The 16,314-nt window shown below is 41.2% G+C and overlaps 1 protein-coding gene across 7 annotated transcripts in view; it reads right to left on the reverse strand.

The window, feature by feature from the left end:
• Positions 1 to 206: 206 nt before the first annotated feature.
• USP6NL (USP6 N-terminal like) overlaps positions 207 to 16,314 on the reverse strand; it is a 182,896-nt gene continuing 166,788 nt past the window's right edge. For all 7 annotated transcript variants that reach the window (XM_047065505.1, XM_047065511.1, XM_047065507.1 and 4 more), the window contains one exon: positions 207 to 3,594. In XM_047065505.1, coding sequence (XP_046921461.1) covers positions 2,213 to 3,594 — 1,382 coding nt within the window. In that variant the 3' untranslated portion in view covers positions 207 to 2,212. The remainder of the gene's footprint in view (positions 3,595 to 16,314) is intronic.

The raw sequence follows: 16,314 nt of genomic DNA on the forward strand, positions 1-16,314 counted from the left end.
AAAGGTGATGTAGTTCTAAATACAGCACTCCTGGAAATTAATAAAGTATTTAACATACAACTGTGATATATATATATATATATATAGTCATGTAGGCAAACACTGAGTAGTATATCTCCTCAATGAGAAGAAAATTAGCTTCAGAAGCATCAGAGACGCAGCACTTTTACCATATGAAAAAAGCACGTGAAAGACACAAAACAAAATATACTTATTACTTTTAGCATGTTAAAAACAATCACATCAAAAAAAGTATACAGATAAAAATGTCATAGATGACATAAGAAAATAGTGTATATATATATTCTGCATATATATATATGTATATATATATATATATATAAATCTACAGTATTTACCACTGTTGACATATATATTTTGGAACAGCTCAGATGCTGCCATCATACCCTAAATTGTACAGCCTGGTTTATTACAAGTCACAGAATCATGGTTTAAAAATTCGAACTAATATCCTTAGCTGCATTTCGTTATATACATGTCTTTCTAAGCCTCCACATGATCCGAATCAAGAGCCCAGGGACAGCAGGGTTTTGTCTGTGCTCCAGCGTCGTGCTTAGCTGCTAACACACTGCATTTGTTTTGCCATTTAATAACATCATTACTGAGTTGATTAAAATTACATTAGACTCATTATATACATAAAAAATATTGTCACATTCACTAGCTAAACAAATGTTACTCTCATTTGAAAAGATATACTTCGGTACCTTGAAAGTTTAAAGCTCCAACTTGTGACAAGAAGAGCCATGGACGTTAGGTTTATCCTACTCTCTTCATTATTCAAACACCAGGCAAGTATGCTGAAAACGAGCCCTCCCGTTAAACACAAAGTCATACTTTCTGGGAGTGCCCAAAACTTTGCCAGCGTTTTGGTAATTGTAGTGTAATAGAGTATTTTAAAAGACATTGCTCATTTTTAAACCATGAACCTGAATTTTTTTCACTGAGAAAGAAAAAAAGGAGATTTTTGAAAGTATGAAAGTCACACTCATTTTTAAAAAAGACTAAAATCTTAAGACTCCTATTAATAATTAGGATCATTGTTTACAATTTTACACAGTGATAATTTAGTGGCCCAAGGGCAGTGATACCCACTAGGGCCTTCAAAGAAAGAGTGCCAGGAAAAGATCGTGTAAATGAACGCCCTGGGCCTGCAGGAATCGAAAGGGCAGAAGTGAGAAGTCACCATACTGCTGATCCAGCTTTCGAATGAACTTCACAGGAGCTGCTCTGCCGCCCCGCGTGAGCGCGCACTCGTCAGTAACTCCTCCTGCTGGCATCCACTGGAGAGCAGGACCTCGGCGCTTCCTTTGCATCTGGCAAGGAGCATTCTGCTCTGAGCTTTGCAAGAGACAGACCAGAACAAAGGGCGCCGAACGCACTAAAGCTGCTCTGACACTGATCTCAGGGTGCGTGGATGCAACGGGCAGCGCGGCCGCGCCTTTGGCCATAAACTTACTTTGAGTGCCCCGATGTTTAAGCACCATTAAGTGGTGAGCCTTGCTCTCCAGTGTCTTTAATTTTCAGATGGAAAGAAAATGGCTGCAAAGGCAGAGAAGCTGAATCAAGTCGGGGCAGACCCTTACATCACTTTAGGACCTGGGTGAAAAACAGATTGGGGGGGGAGGGGGGAGGAACTTGAGTGAAAGATAAGTTAAGGAAAGGAAGAACAGTAAATTATCCCATGGATATATATTAAACTTAGTTTTTTTAACGTTTCTTTAGTTTTGTGTTCAAATGTGTGTGCACGGAGGCCTTTTGGTATCTATTAAAAGATACGTACACTACATCTAGCCTTAAAAATGTCTATTCTATGCAGTTTTTCAGTGCTTTATAACGTTTCTCAAAATAGCATAGGCTAATGGAGTAAAAATGCTCAGGTTTTGGAGAAAGATATAAATGAAACTGAGTGATGAATTATCATCATGTGTGCATCCCTCAACACCACTGCTATGTTTCCATGTTAAATTCTTTTGAGCAGATTCAGTGATGATGCAATTTAAAAACTGCTCATCTTAAGCAGCATCTACGTGGGGATGAAACGCTTCTACATATTCTTATTACTAGCATACACTGGAATTGTGCAAGATGTTTACAGTAGTAGGAAATACTGCTTTGGCAATTATAAACATAGCAATGTAGGTTTCAAATGGTTTCTATTCTCTTGTCTTTACCAAGTATAGATAAATTCTCACAGCAATACTGATTCTTGAATAGAAAGTCCATCCCGATTTCTGTAGTGATATCCTGGAGGCGAGGGCCCTGAATATTGATACCCAGAGGAACTGGCATCTTCTAAACCTGGTGAAGTTCTGTATCGCACTGGACTATCTACTGAGACTGCTGGGAGGCTATGGTCCTGAAAGGGAACATGCTGAAAGGCGGAATATTTTGGTAACTTGCTCAAGTGGCTACGGTTAGCATCTTGAGTCCACAGCTGTCCGTGAGTCTCAGGTCTGTATGTGTAACTAACTTCTGACCATTTTCTGTTATCCGGCAGATAATCCACTGGAGGAATGATGAATTTCCCGTTCTTTGGTGACTCCGAATTGCCTGAATACCCCCCGGCACCGGTCTCCACAGGAAGAACTTCTATTCGGCTGGATGGCAGGACAAGAGGAAGAGGGCGGCTGTAAGATTTCTCTGGAGAAATATCGACTGAAAGAGTAGAGCCATAAGGTCTCCTGGAAGGATTCCCTGGAGTCCCATGGGTAAACTGTGGAGATGCAAAGCTGCTGTCGGCAGCAGGGATGTGTTTGGGAGAATTTCCGTGGTACACAGGGGGGTTACTGTAGGAGGGTGGGTGCACTGTCCTGCGATCTTCCCCGTCTAACGGAGACGGGTATTTTGTGTAACCTGCAGGCTGCACTTTAAAAGTAAACTTGTTTGAGGCTCTTGATGGACTAGACCCTGGCTCCACGTGCTTCCTGGGACTGTGACAGTAAGCTCTTTCTAGCGCCTCTTCAATAGACGCGCTGTTATCATTCTCGGGCACGTTATCGTACTGGGATGCATTGGAGCCCCGTTTCCCTTCATCGACATCCCAAACCTTCATCTTTTGCCTCACATTCGACATCCGAGTATCAGCAGAACTCGGGACGGTGGCTGTGAGCGAGGGGTGTGCTGACCTACTTTTGCCTTCGATGGCATATTTGGCAGTTTTTTCAACAGCTGAAGTATCTGACGGTTTATTCCACTTGGGCACAAATTCCTTCCTGACAGTTGAAGTGGCATTGCTGTTCTGGTTAGCAGCTGCGTGATTATATTGCCTCGAACTGTCTTGTGGGCCCGATGGAAGTTTTCTTTGCAAATCTGCTTCGTCTTTAAGCTTTTTACTGTCTTCGTCCACGGATTTCCTTCTCAGCGCCCTTACTCTTTCTGGTGTGCCAACTCGACCTTGATGGTGAGGGGAATGCTCATGCTTTTTGTGGGGTGAAGAGTTGCTCTCTCTTCTGCTGTTCAGAGGGGGACTTGACCTGCCCATGCTTCTTTGTCCGTTGCTCAGGTGACTGATGCCAGCAGATTCGGGTGGAAGCTGTCCCAAAGGTTTCCGTGGGTATTCATCCTCTTTACCTAAAGGGAAAGACAGATCCATAAATAACATAAATACAGCAGTAAATAATATCAAATATAAAACCAAATGATGAACAACGGTACACTTTTCATCTGAGCACTCATACACATAAACCACAGAATCTGGGGAGTTTAGGAGAAGCAGTTTTTAGGGAGACTGATACTAAAACATACCACAAGTCAAAATCTTATTAGACAATGTGCAGGTGGGAATATTTTATGAACTTATGAGGAAGGTTGATACAATTATGTAACATGTGATTCTTATGTTTTCTTAAGCTATACTGTTATGTGTCTTCAAGGACACACAGCTGACACTCTCATTCTCATTATTACAACCCTTATGCAGGTCAGCAGTTCAAGGTCCTACTGTTACTTTCGCTTTAGTTGGCTTCAACTAAAATGGTTTCAAAATCTCAAACTTCTATCAACTTTCAGCAGGTCTACCAAATTGAAAAGGCAGGTGATGACCAAGCGTGGTCTCACAGTTGTTTCCAAACAGCTTACTATTATTATTATTATCTTAAGTACTTGCCATAGTATAACTTCATGATAGAAAGAAATAGTATTCTATCTCAAAGTTAACACCTCTAAAAGGATCCTACTTCAAACGCAAAAGAGAAAAAAAATTTTAAAAAGAAAGAAAATTATATTGGATACTTTCAGTTTTTTATTTTACATAATTAACACCAAAAAATTAATCAAGAATTAAAAGAAGGTGCAATAAATTGGGCATTCAGTAAACAGTTTAGTACATCCACTCTCACCACCGTTATTCACCAGTTATTCAACATAGTGCTGGAAGTCCCAGCCACAGCAGCCAGACAACAAAAGGAAATAAAAGGCGGAAGAAGTAAAACCTTCACTATTTGCAGATGACATGATACTATAAAGAGAAAATCAGAAAGACCCCACCCATAAGCTACTAGGACTGATACATGAGTTAAGTCACAGGATATAAAACCAATGTACAGAAATCTGTTGCATTCCCATATACTACTGATGAAGCAGCAGAAAGAGATATTATGAAAACAATCTCATTTACAATTGTACCCAAAATAATAAAATACTTACAAGTAAACTTAACCAAGGGAGTGAAACACCTGTAACTCTGAAAACTCTAAAACACTAATGAAAGAAATTGACAATGACAGAAAGAATTGGAGAGACATTCCATGCTCATGGAAGAACAAATACTGTTAAAATGTCTATACTGCCCAATCTACACATTTCATGCAATCCCTATTAAGATACCAACAGCATTTTTCACAGAACTAGAATAATCCTAAAATTTGTATGGAACCACGAAAGACGCCGAGTAGCCAAAGCAATCTAGAAAAAGAAAAACAAAACTGGAGGCACCACAATTCCAGACTTCAAGCTACACCACAAAGGTGCAGTGATCAAAACAGTCTTGGTACTGGCACAAAAATGGACACAGAGCCCAGAAATAAACCCATGATTAATTAGTCTCTGACAAAGCAGGAAAGTACATGCAATGGGAAAAAGACAGCCTCTTCAACCAACAGTGCTGGGGAAAACTGGACAGCAACATGCAAAAGAATCAAACTGGGCCATGTTCTCACACTATACACGAAAATAATCTCAAAATGGATAAAAGACCTAAATGTGAGATCTGAAGCCATAAAAATCCTAGATGAGAGCATAGGAAGTTATGTCTCTGATACTGGCTGTAGCAACATTTTTCTAGATGTCTGTTCAGGCATGGGAAACAAAAGCAAAAATAACTGTTGGGACTACATCAAAACAAAAAGCTTCTTCTGCACAGTGAAGGAAAAAAATCAACAAAACTAAAAGGCAATGTACTGAATGACAAAAAATATTTGCAAATAACATATCAGATAAAGGGTTAGTACCCAAAAATATATAAAGAACTTCTACAACTCAACACTCAAAAAAAAACAAATAATCTCATTAAAAATGGACAGAAGACATGAACAGACATTTCTCCAAAGAAGATATACAGATGGCCAACAGACACATGAAAAAATGCTCAACATCACTCATCGTCAGGGAAATGCAAATCACAACACAATGAGATATCACCTCACGCCTGTCAGAATGGTGAAAATGAAACACAACAAGCAATAAGTGTTGGCTAGAATTTGGGGAAAAAAGGAACCCTCATAGACCATTGGTGGGAATGCAAACTGGTGCAGCCACTGTGGAAAACAGTATGGAGGTTCCTCAAAAAGTTAAAGTGGAACTACCCTAAGATCCAGTAACTGCACTACTGGGTATTTACCCAAACAATATAAAAATACTAATTCAAAGGGATACATGGACTCATATGTTTATAGCAGCATTATTTAAAATAGCCAAACTATGGAAGCAGCCCAAGTGTCCACTGATATATAGAGAAGATGTGCTGTACATATACAATGGGATATCATTCAGCCATAAAAGAGGATGATATCTTGCCATTTGCTACAACACGGATGGGGCCAAATAGTACAATGGTAAGTGAAATAAGTCAGAGAAAGACAAATACTACATGATTTCACTCCTATGTGGAATTTAAGAAAACAAATGACCACAAGAAAAAAAAAAAGGAGAGACAAACCAAAACAAACTGTTGGTAACCAGAGGGGATGTGGTTGGGGGCTGCGTGAAGGGGATCAACTACACTTATCCTGATGAGCACGGAGTAATGTATATACTCGACACCTGAAACCAATCTAACACTACGTTAACTCTACTGGAATTAAAATACAAAACTTAAATATAAAACATTAAAAAAAATGAAAAACCGAAAATGATTATAATGTAGATATCCAATAAATATCATCTTGAAAAAAAGACAACAGACTTCTCTTGTACAAATTCCATGGTTTAAAATGTGACTTTCATGGGGCGCCTGTTTGGCTCAGTTGGCGGAACATGGGGTTCCTGATCTGGGGGTTGTAACTTTGAGCCCCTATGTTGGGTGTAGAGATTACTTAAAAAAAAATCTTTAAAATAAAATGTTCACAGATTGGAAAATAATACTCTCACTTACAAATATGTGGTTGCTGTTCAGGTATCTTCCTGCCCATCCATCTACGAGAGTTACTGAGTGAGCTCTGCTCTGGACTAAGCAATGTGTCACCAGAGGCGAGCGCACAGACCCTGTTTTCACGTAGCTCACACTCCGGGTGATGATAACTTTGTTCTTCACCCACATATGGGACTTTTGAGATATTAAAAAAATATATTCAGTGAGCTTTTCTTTGGAGGGGGAGGTAGCAGAGAGTGACAGAGAAACAAGATCCTTTAAAGAGTTAAGCTATGCCGCAATCGGAATTAAGCCAAAAATAACCTTTGTGATCTTGGAATCCAGGAGTTTTTAAACTTTTTAAGACCAGGCTCTTTTTCTTCAAACCAAATTTCATATGAGGCCCCAATATATAAGGAAAATATAAACACAGCTGCTCTGATAAAAGTGGAAAGTCACCCCTTTTCCTCTTCCCTCAACTGGGCAGCTGCTCAGAGCCCGAGGGTTCAAGGTCTAGTTCTGCCTGCACTGGAAAGATGGGAACAGAGCTTCAGAGAAGCCATGTGATCAATCTCTCAAGGCAGACACAGAATGGGATCCAGGACCCCGTGTTTTCACGCCCAGCTCACTGCTTTCTGCCACTGTGGCACATTCATTAAACTCCAGAGACACTGCGGATGGTTTTAGCGGACTCTACTGTGACAATCCTTGTGCAAGCTCTTCATTTTGCACATTTGAAAGCACACAAATCACTAGAATTGGCAATCAGGGTTTGTTCCATTCATTTATCCATTCAACAAATACATACGTATCAAGCAAATACTATGGCCCAGGCACTGCCCAGGGAGCTGGCAATCCAGGAAGGACACCAAGGAAGAAGTTCCCACCCTCACGGAGCACACACGCTAGTTGTGCAGAGCCAGGAAGACAGCACCAGAGAAGGCAGTGGAAGCGAGTGGGGGTGGGGCAGGACCGCGCAGGGCAGAGCTCTGGCGAGGACAGAGGCGCTCTGTGCCTGGAGCAGGAGACAAGCAGAGACCAGCTGGGGACGAGGCCTGAGGAAGAGCAGTCACATCACGCAGGGCCTTGAAGATTATAGTAATGGCTCTGAACTTCTTTCTGAGTTAACTGCCAACTCCTGGGGCCTTTTCAGTAGGAGGATAACATCACCTGATACTATCTTACCAAGTTCACGTTGGTGGGTTAGACAGTATGTAATACTTCATGATGCTAACAGTAATAGCTAACATTCATTAAGCACTTAACGTGCACCAGATACTACTCAAAAAATACATACGGCATTTAGGAACAGGCGTATAACTAAGGTCACTACTCTGACCTCTCACTGTAGAGGAGGAAACCCAGGCAGAAATGACATTGTTCTCATATCTTTTTACCATAATAATGACATTTTACGGTACATGGACACAGTATTTTAAGTGATAACCCAAACGGTGAAATGCTTGTCGATGACAAAAGTTGTCCTTGTCTTTGAATGCTGTATGTAAAAGCATCCGAGGCAATTCCAGTGCAGCATCTGACTAGTCTCACAGGAAAGAGCTGGAATCAAGGTAAGAGAGGGGACTCACATGCAGCCCGAGTCAAGAATATTCACAAGTAGTTAGTTACTTAGCCTATTGAGTTAAAAACTAACCATACAAATAAAACTAAAATCAATCTGAGTCGCCCAAAAGCTTTCACCCACTCTACAAATAGTTATCCATTTAGTCCCAGATAAATGTAGGAATTCCTTCTTCCCTGTAGACAGATAACACCAACAAGCAAATTATTAAGAAGATATATAGACCTATGTAATTGAAAAACTGAACTTAAGACTCTTCTTTGACAATTTTCTGAGGGCACAGCATAGGAACCTGAATGGCTAATTCGGTGGCTGGCTGATATGCCATCAGAAAAAAATATCGGCCAATCATCACAACACCCTTTGCAGGCTGGTGAGTAGGAACCTGATGAAAAACATAACCGCTAAAAGGAACAGGAAAACACACACCCAGAGAATGGTGAATTCATGCCTGCAAAATGTGCTGTCACAGGGACAAAAGCAGATTAGTTGTAGAGACTCTTACACTGAGCCCTTTAAGCTGCCCCCTTCTCCACCACTTGAGTGGCTTCCGGCAGCCTGCAGAGAGAGAGCCACCAACATTTCAGTTCATATGAAATCATGTAAAATGTTTAAAAAATTCTCCATGGCAGTGTTAAACACCACCACCACCACCACATTTCAAAATGAACCATGGCTGCAACGTGCACATAGGTGGATGCCCTAGAACATCAATCTAGGGGTGAAAGCTTCAAACGCTTCTCTTTGCCTGGACTGGGAATGCTCACATCCTGCTTTCTGCGTTTCAATCTGTATCAATTCACAACCTAGGAAAATTTAATTCACTTGTAATTAGGTCTTTCCAAGGTTGGCTAACTGCTATGGACTGAATGCTTGTGTCCCCCCAGAATTCATATGCTGGAATCCCCTAGTGTAACGGTACTTGGAGATGGGGTTTGGGAGGAAATTAGGTCATGAGGGTGACCTGATGGGATTAGCGCCCCCACTGTCTTCAGAGCAGAGCAGTGGACGGGGCCACAAAGGGAGGTGTGATCTGCCCTGTTTTTAGCCCCACCTCCCTCTGTAAAGGCTTCTAAAAGGAAAGGAACCACATCGCACCACAAAGAGTGCAGCTCATGGGTTCCTCCCAGTTGTGGTCAACAGTGAAGAGTGGCCCCTGGCAGAGCGGGGAGGTACACCCTATTAGAGGAGCAGTGGTCAGGCGGGGAGCTCTGGACCAGGTAGGGGACAGCACTTCTCCCTCTGTCATCACACCCTCCCAACACAACCAGACTGGTGCCCCTTAGAGGGAGGGAAAGGCCGACCCTGGTTCCCGTGTGAAGCGCTGGGCAGTGCCTGGCACACGGCAGCCCCGGTGAGGAGTTGCACACTCCACGTCCCCTGAGGTGGACCGGGTACTCGAGCCAGGTTTCACTGACCACAGGACAGGCCTGTGCTTGTTCTTGCCTTCAGCAAAGTCTGTGCCTAGAAGCTACCTCACTGCTATGGGCTGAATTGTGTCCCCTCAAGATTCATGTGTTGAACTAACCCCTAAATCCCTCAGAATGTGACATTTGGATAGAAGGACTTTATAGAGGTAATTAAGGTTAAATGAGGTCACTGGAGTGGGCCTCTCAAACAATATGACTGACCTCCTTATAAGAAGAGACGTATGGACACAGACAGGGAGACTGTGTAGGGAAGACCATGCAGGAAGACGCCCAGCGAAAGCCAAGGAGAGAAGAAACCAACTTTGCCAACGCTTTAACCTTGGACTTCCCAGCCTCCAGAATTATGAGAAAACATTTCTCTGTTGTTAAAGCCACTTTGTCTGTGGTATTTCTATTATAGCGGCCCGAGCTAAGATACTACTCTTAAGTCTACATCCTCAATCTCCAAACTGACTTGCTGTACTAAACACAAATTGTATGGATTGCCTTTTTCTGCTAATTAAAAATCACATATTTCATGATAATGAAATTATAATTTATAATTATGCTTTTATGGTCCCAGCATATTTTCAATGTCGACAAAATGTAATGAAACCAATGATAGTAATTAAAATTTATTTTACATAACCACGTCAAAAAGACAACTGAACAAATGTGGAAGGCAGACACCAGCAATAACAGACCCATTAAGGGTAATGAGACTTCCATTACTTTGCAGACTCTCATATGCCATTCTCTATGTCTTGTGGTCACCAATGTATTGACCAGGGATGGTCAATGTAGGGGTGGCTTCCATAGCATTTTCCATAGACGTTTAGCTATATTGACTTATGGACAATCATGGACACGAAAGGGCATCTTTGTAAATGTGCTAACCAGAATTTAAGCAAGATTCCAGATTTGGACTAACTGAACCGGAGTGGAAAGGCGTTAATAAAGGACCAGTTCAGTGGAAAGATTTAAAAACAAACAAAAAACCAAAACAAGACAAAACAAAACAAAACAAACAAAACTTGGGGAGGTGGAAGGAAGAAAGTGGGGAGAAAAGACTATGAGAGAAAATGGAACACCTGTGGGGAAATAAGGCAGTGTCACACAGCGGTCCGCTATTCTACTATCTACAGACTTTCATTCTGAAATCCTTTAGATACATAAAAGGCACATATTGGTAAAGACTAACAGGACACACAGTAAAAATGTAGGATCGTGGATATAAGGCATGTTTTTCTCAGGAGAAGGAATAAGAAGACTGAGACAAAAGTAAGGGGGAGACCAAGGTGGTAATTCCTGCATGAAACAAAATGGAAAGGTATGTGTCTTACATACATACATCGGAGATTTAATTTTTCAATATAAAGGGTAAGAAAAGTATTCACCTTACATTTAACACTACTTTATATTCAAGTCAGTACAGAAAGTTTTCTAAGGAAGGGACATTAATATTCTGCATATCTACACATCATAGTAGAAGTAAAAGAAAACTTTAACATGTTCCATTTCCTGAATGGGCAAAAGACCCAGTGGAGAAAAAATTCTGCAACTGTTCTAAAATGTCAAAAAACTAGCATCTCTAAGTTCTTTCATGGTAGCCCATGACACATTTCCCTTTCCCCTAGTAGACAACAACCTAATTAAAGTAACTTCTCCTTTTGTATTCATACCTCTAGTATCTAAGATAGTAAGGGAATCACAAGTAAGGTGCTGACAAAATGTCCATTCATTCATATGTAATAAATATGAATTAGAGTAATGACATACTGTTCATATAAACAGTACAGACACATAATGGTTAATTCATTCATACATTCATTCATTCATTCATGGCTTAAAACATCAGAACCTTATTCTCTCACAGTTCTGGAGGCCAGAAGAGCTTAGCCAGTATCACTGGGCCAAAATCCAAGTGTTGACAGAGCCACATTCCCTTCAGAGGCTCTAGAGTAGAACCAGTTCTTCGACTCTCCCAACTTCTGGTGGTTACTGGCATTCATTGCCTTGTGGCCACATCAATCTTCAAGGCCAGCATCTTCCCCCAGCTCTCTGCCATCTCTTCACATCACCTTCTCCTCTATGTGTGTCAGACCTTCTAATGCCTCCTTCTCACAAGGATACATGTAATTGCATTTAAGGTACACTTGGATAATTCAGAATGATGTCCCCATCTCAAGGTCAAAATTTAACCTCTTATAGACATTGACTTCCAGACTTTGGTTTACCCACTTGTACTTTCAAGTTAAGGCTTCTTTAGAGACACTTTTTTTTTTTTGTCTTCCAATAAAACTTTATTTAAAAGACAGGTGATGGGGGGTTGGAGGGAGGGGAAAGTGGGTGATGGGCATTGAGGAGGGTACCTGTTAGGATGAACACTGGGTGTTGTAAGGAAACCAATATGACAATAAATTTCATGTAAAAAAAAAAAACAGGGTATGGACCAACTATGTCAATAAAAAGTAAAAAATAAATAAATAAATAAACAAACAAACAAACAAACAAACAGACAGGTGGCCGGCCAGATTTGTCCTTTGGGCTAGAGTTATTCAACCTCCAATCTAAAGAGTAGGACTCATTCTAAATTTATCAGTTGAGCTTGGTAAGTTCTTTGTAGACTTTGGGTGCTCTGTATCAGCTATGTCATTTGCAAATATCTTCTCCGAGTCCATCAGTTGCCTTTTAGTTTTGCTGATTATGTCCTTTGCCGTGCAGAAGCCTTTTTATCTTGACGAGGTCCCAATACTTCATTTTTGCTTTTGTTTCCCTTGCCTCTGGAGACGTGTTGAGTAAGAAGTTGCTACAGCCGAGGTCAAAGAAGTCTTTTCCTGCTTTCTCCTCTAGGATTTTCATGGTTTCGTGTCTTATGTTTAGGTCTTTCATCCACTTTGAGTTTATTTTTGTGTATGGTGTAAGAAAGTGGTCCATGTTCATTTTTCTGCATGTCATTGTCCAGTTTTCCCAGCACCACTTGCTGAAGAGACTCTTTATTCCATTGGATATTCTTTCCTGCTTTGTTCAAGATTAGTTGGCCGTATGTTTGTGGGTCCATTTCTGGGCTTTCTATTCTGTTCCATTGATCTGAGTGTCTGTTTTTGTGCCGGTACCATACTGTCTTGATGATTACAGCTTTGTAATACATCTTGAAGTCCGGGATTGTGATACCTCCAGCTTTGGTTTTCTTTCTCAGGATTGCTTTGGCTATTCGGGGTCTCTTCTGGTTCCATACAAATGTTAGGATTGTTTGTTCTAGCTCTGTGAAGAATGGTAGTGTTATTTTGATAGGGATTGCACTGAATATGTAGATTGCTTTGGGTAGTATCGACATTTTAACAATATTTGTTCTTCCTATCCAGGAGCATGGAGTATTCTTCCATTTTTTTGTGTCTTCTTCAATTTCTTTCATGAGCTTTCTATAGTTTTCAGTGTATAGATTTTTCACCTCTTTGGTTAGGTTTATTCCTAGGTATTTTACGGTTTTTGGTGCACATAATGGTTATTAATACCCAAGATCTACCAGCTAAGAAATTAGACGTAGCAGGGTTTAGAGAGAAAAAAAATCTGGTGCAGACAAAATGACACTGTATCTAATTAATTCCTAAGTGGTAATTTCTCAATAGGTACTAGGGCCTTGTAGCAGGTAGAGGGTGAATGCTTCAAATGTACAAAGACATTTATTTTTTTTTTAATTTTTTTTTTCAACATTTATTTATTTTTGGGACAGAGAGAGACAGAGCATGAACGGGGGAGGGGCAGAGAGAGAGGGAGACACAGAATCGGAAACAGGCTCCAGGCTCTGAGCCATCAGCCCAGAGCCCGACGCGGGGCTCGAACTCACGGACCGCGAGATCGTGACCTGGCTGAAGTCGGACGCTTAACCAACTGCGCCACCCAGGCGCCCCTCTGTACAAAGACATTTAGAGGACAGAGCCTCTTTGCCCCCTGCAGAGATTTCCAGTAAGCATGGAAGAAGGTACAACATTGCAAAGAGGCAGTAGACGATATAAGAAGGAGCCTTCCAAAGTGTAGGCACTTGAAAAACCCAATTCCTTCCAATTGTAAAGACAATAACACATGCAAGACTAGGGAAGATAAGGATATTCACAGGTGCCGGGCTCAACAGCAGGCTAGGATATGTTTAATTTAAAACAGTGTCCGGTCACACCTCCTTTCTGTAGTGATCTGTGACCTGGGGGCAGGAAAGACTAACAGGTGGAGGTAATACACGGCTCCTGATCCTGGCATCAACATCTACCTTCCATAATAAATACCTGCTGACTGACCACACTGTGGGACTGGGCCACGTTCAAGCTGTTCCCATAACTGACCAAACACTCTGACCAGTGTATAATTCTCAGTAACCCAATGATGCTCAAATGTACACACGCCGTCTGCATTTCAGGGCAGGTCCTTGGCCCTCAGGGCGACACTGGCTGTGGAGGAGGGCTGTGTCTCAAGAGAGGAGAGGGAATGAGAAGGGGCAGGAAGAAGTGACTGAAAAGAAAAGAGGGAAAGAAAGCAGGAGAGACGGGGGAGGTGGGGTGCCGTGAGGCAGAATAACGGAGAGGGCCACAAAGAGAAGGAAGCGGAGCAGAGGGGCAGAAGGTGGAGACGGTTCCACAGGGAACCGAGGCGCCGAGCAGCGGCTCCCTTCCTGGGGCTGCTCAAGTCTGGGCGGGGATTTGCTCGTGTGTCACAAAAAGTGGGCAGGGCAGAGGCCTCTCCATTCCAACGGCAATGCCAAAACTCAAGGACTTTGTGCCAGGGCGACCCGACCTCGGTAATTATGGAGTCTGGAAGAAAACTCTACTGAACACTGCTGTAAAGGCAATTCTTTTCTGAAGATGAACTGTTCCACTTTCACTGAGCTGAAGATATCTCTGTAGACCCGTCAAGAAGGACAAATGCCATCACCCAGAATATTTTCATATCCTAATAAATACGCTTTGCCCTTTTCCCACAAAAGTTGATTCAAATAAGCATTAAACATTCTTGCACAATCTCTCCTTAGATCCATCTGAACCGACTTGAACCCTGCCACACACACACACACTAACACTGCTGTATTTGGCTTTGCTTGGTTTACCTGTCTCCTTTCACCCTTACCCAATGGAGTGTAACTACAAGATTCAAGCATAACTGATGTCAACGCAGATGGCTATACACAGGCAATATGTATTAATATTTATTATCCATACTTTCGTTCTGAACTTCTTTTCAGTAGCCAAAATACTGTGTGTGCTCATCCCACTATAGCTGCCTGCCTAGAATTTAAATTCTTCTCTTCTTAAAAACATAGGTGTTTAAAAGAATTACTGCCCTATTCTTAAAGGGTAGGAAAGCACCACAGTTCCTATCATATATAACAGTGAGACAGCTTTATGAAAATACCACATTAATAACATTTTTCACCAGCATTTCATCAAAAATGGTATTTTCATGCCAGTACCAACTTGATATATTTCAGAGTAAAGGCAAAAAAGTTTATTAGTTGCTTTTTTTTTTTAATTTTTCTTTAAAAAAAAAAAGTAAGTAAAAAGAATACTCTAGCCATCCCTAAAAAAAAAAAAAAAATACAGAAGAGTCCCTCAAATACCCTCAAGTTTGTTCACTGTTGATTTTACTCAGGTCTGTGCCGCCACCCAGTGGACACCACACTCAACTACAAGCCTTACAGATTAATTGTCTAAGAGGCATTACAGGCTCCTATGCACCCAAGTGCTCTCTCTCTTGTAAACAATATCCTTACAAATTTCAACAACAGAATATATGTACTCTGTTCTAACAGTTTTCAGTAAGAAATGGTAGGGGCTGTTGTCAGGAAAATTGTTCTGGGGAAGAGTCATCTTACTCCTCTCCAGATCAAATATTAAGTCCAACCGAGTTTGAAAATATGGTCACAAAATCAGTGATTTCAAAATATACCGGAAAATTCAAATGGCTTTATATCTGTTTAATGTACCTTTAGCAAGAAAAATATGCAATTCAAGCGTTATTTATTACAGCCTTCAACCCTTCTATACCCCCTTCTATAAGTGACCAAAGAAATACAGGAAAACCTTGGATTGCGAGTAATTTGTTCTGTGAGCGTTTTGCAAGACAAGCAAACATTTCTAATAAATTTTAACTTGATAAGTAAGCTATGTCTTACAATACAAGTAGTACATGACCCTGAATGTCACATGATCACAGCTGAGCCAATAGTTCTCTCTCTCTCTCTCTCTGGGATTGTAGGTGATTGTCTCCTATGCTTGGATGATTGGCCTCAGGCTGCAGCATTTGGCAGAAATCAGTGATTTTTCAGAATGTTGGAAGGTGCCCACAATTGGCACTAGCATATTTTTTGTCACTTCCAAGTACCTATGGACAGTCTTTTGCTTTTCCAGACAAGAGTGAGCTCAGGAATGCTTTGCTCCATTCCAGGTTAGGCTGCCTGCCTCTGCTGCCTTATTAGCGGTTCCACTCATTACAGTGTATGACAAGTTTGTTACTACTGTGCAGTGGGGAGCATCTGTGCAAGTGCACACAATGGCTCCCGGGCAGAAGAAGGTTCCACTGAGGCAATGAGAGCAGGGACTCCATTGGTGACAGTGGAAGTCATCCCCCTCCTCTCTTGCCCCCCTCACACTGGCCACGAAGGTTTTCCAAGTGCAGGTTCATTTATTTTTCTTTAGAGTTTGTATTTTCTATATTATTTTGTATTATATGACAGTATTGTAATCATT

The sequence above is a fragment of the Lynx rufus genome, unplaced genomic scaffold, assembly GCF_022079265.1.
Source record: "Lynx rufus isolate CCGP_SWC_20201006 ecotype Redwood Valley unplaced genomic scaffold, mLynRuf1.p SCAF_7, whole genome shotgun sequence".
In the NCBI taxonomy this organism is placed as follows: Eukaryota; Metazoa; Chordata; class Mammalia; order Carnivora; family Felidae; genus Lynx; species Lynx rufus.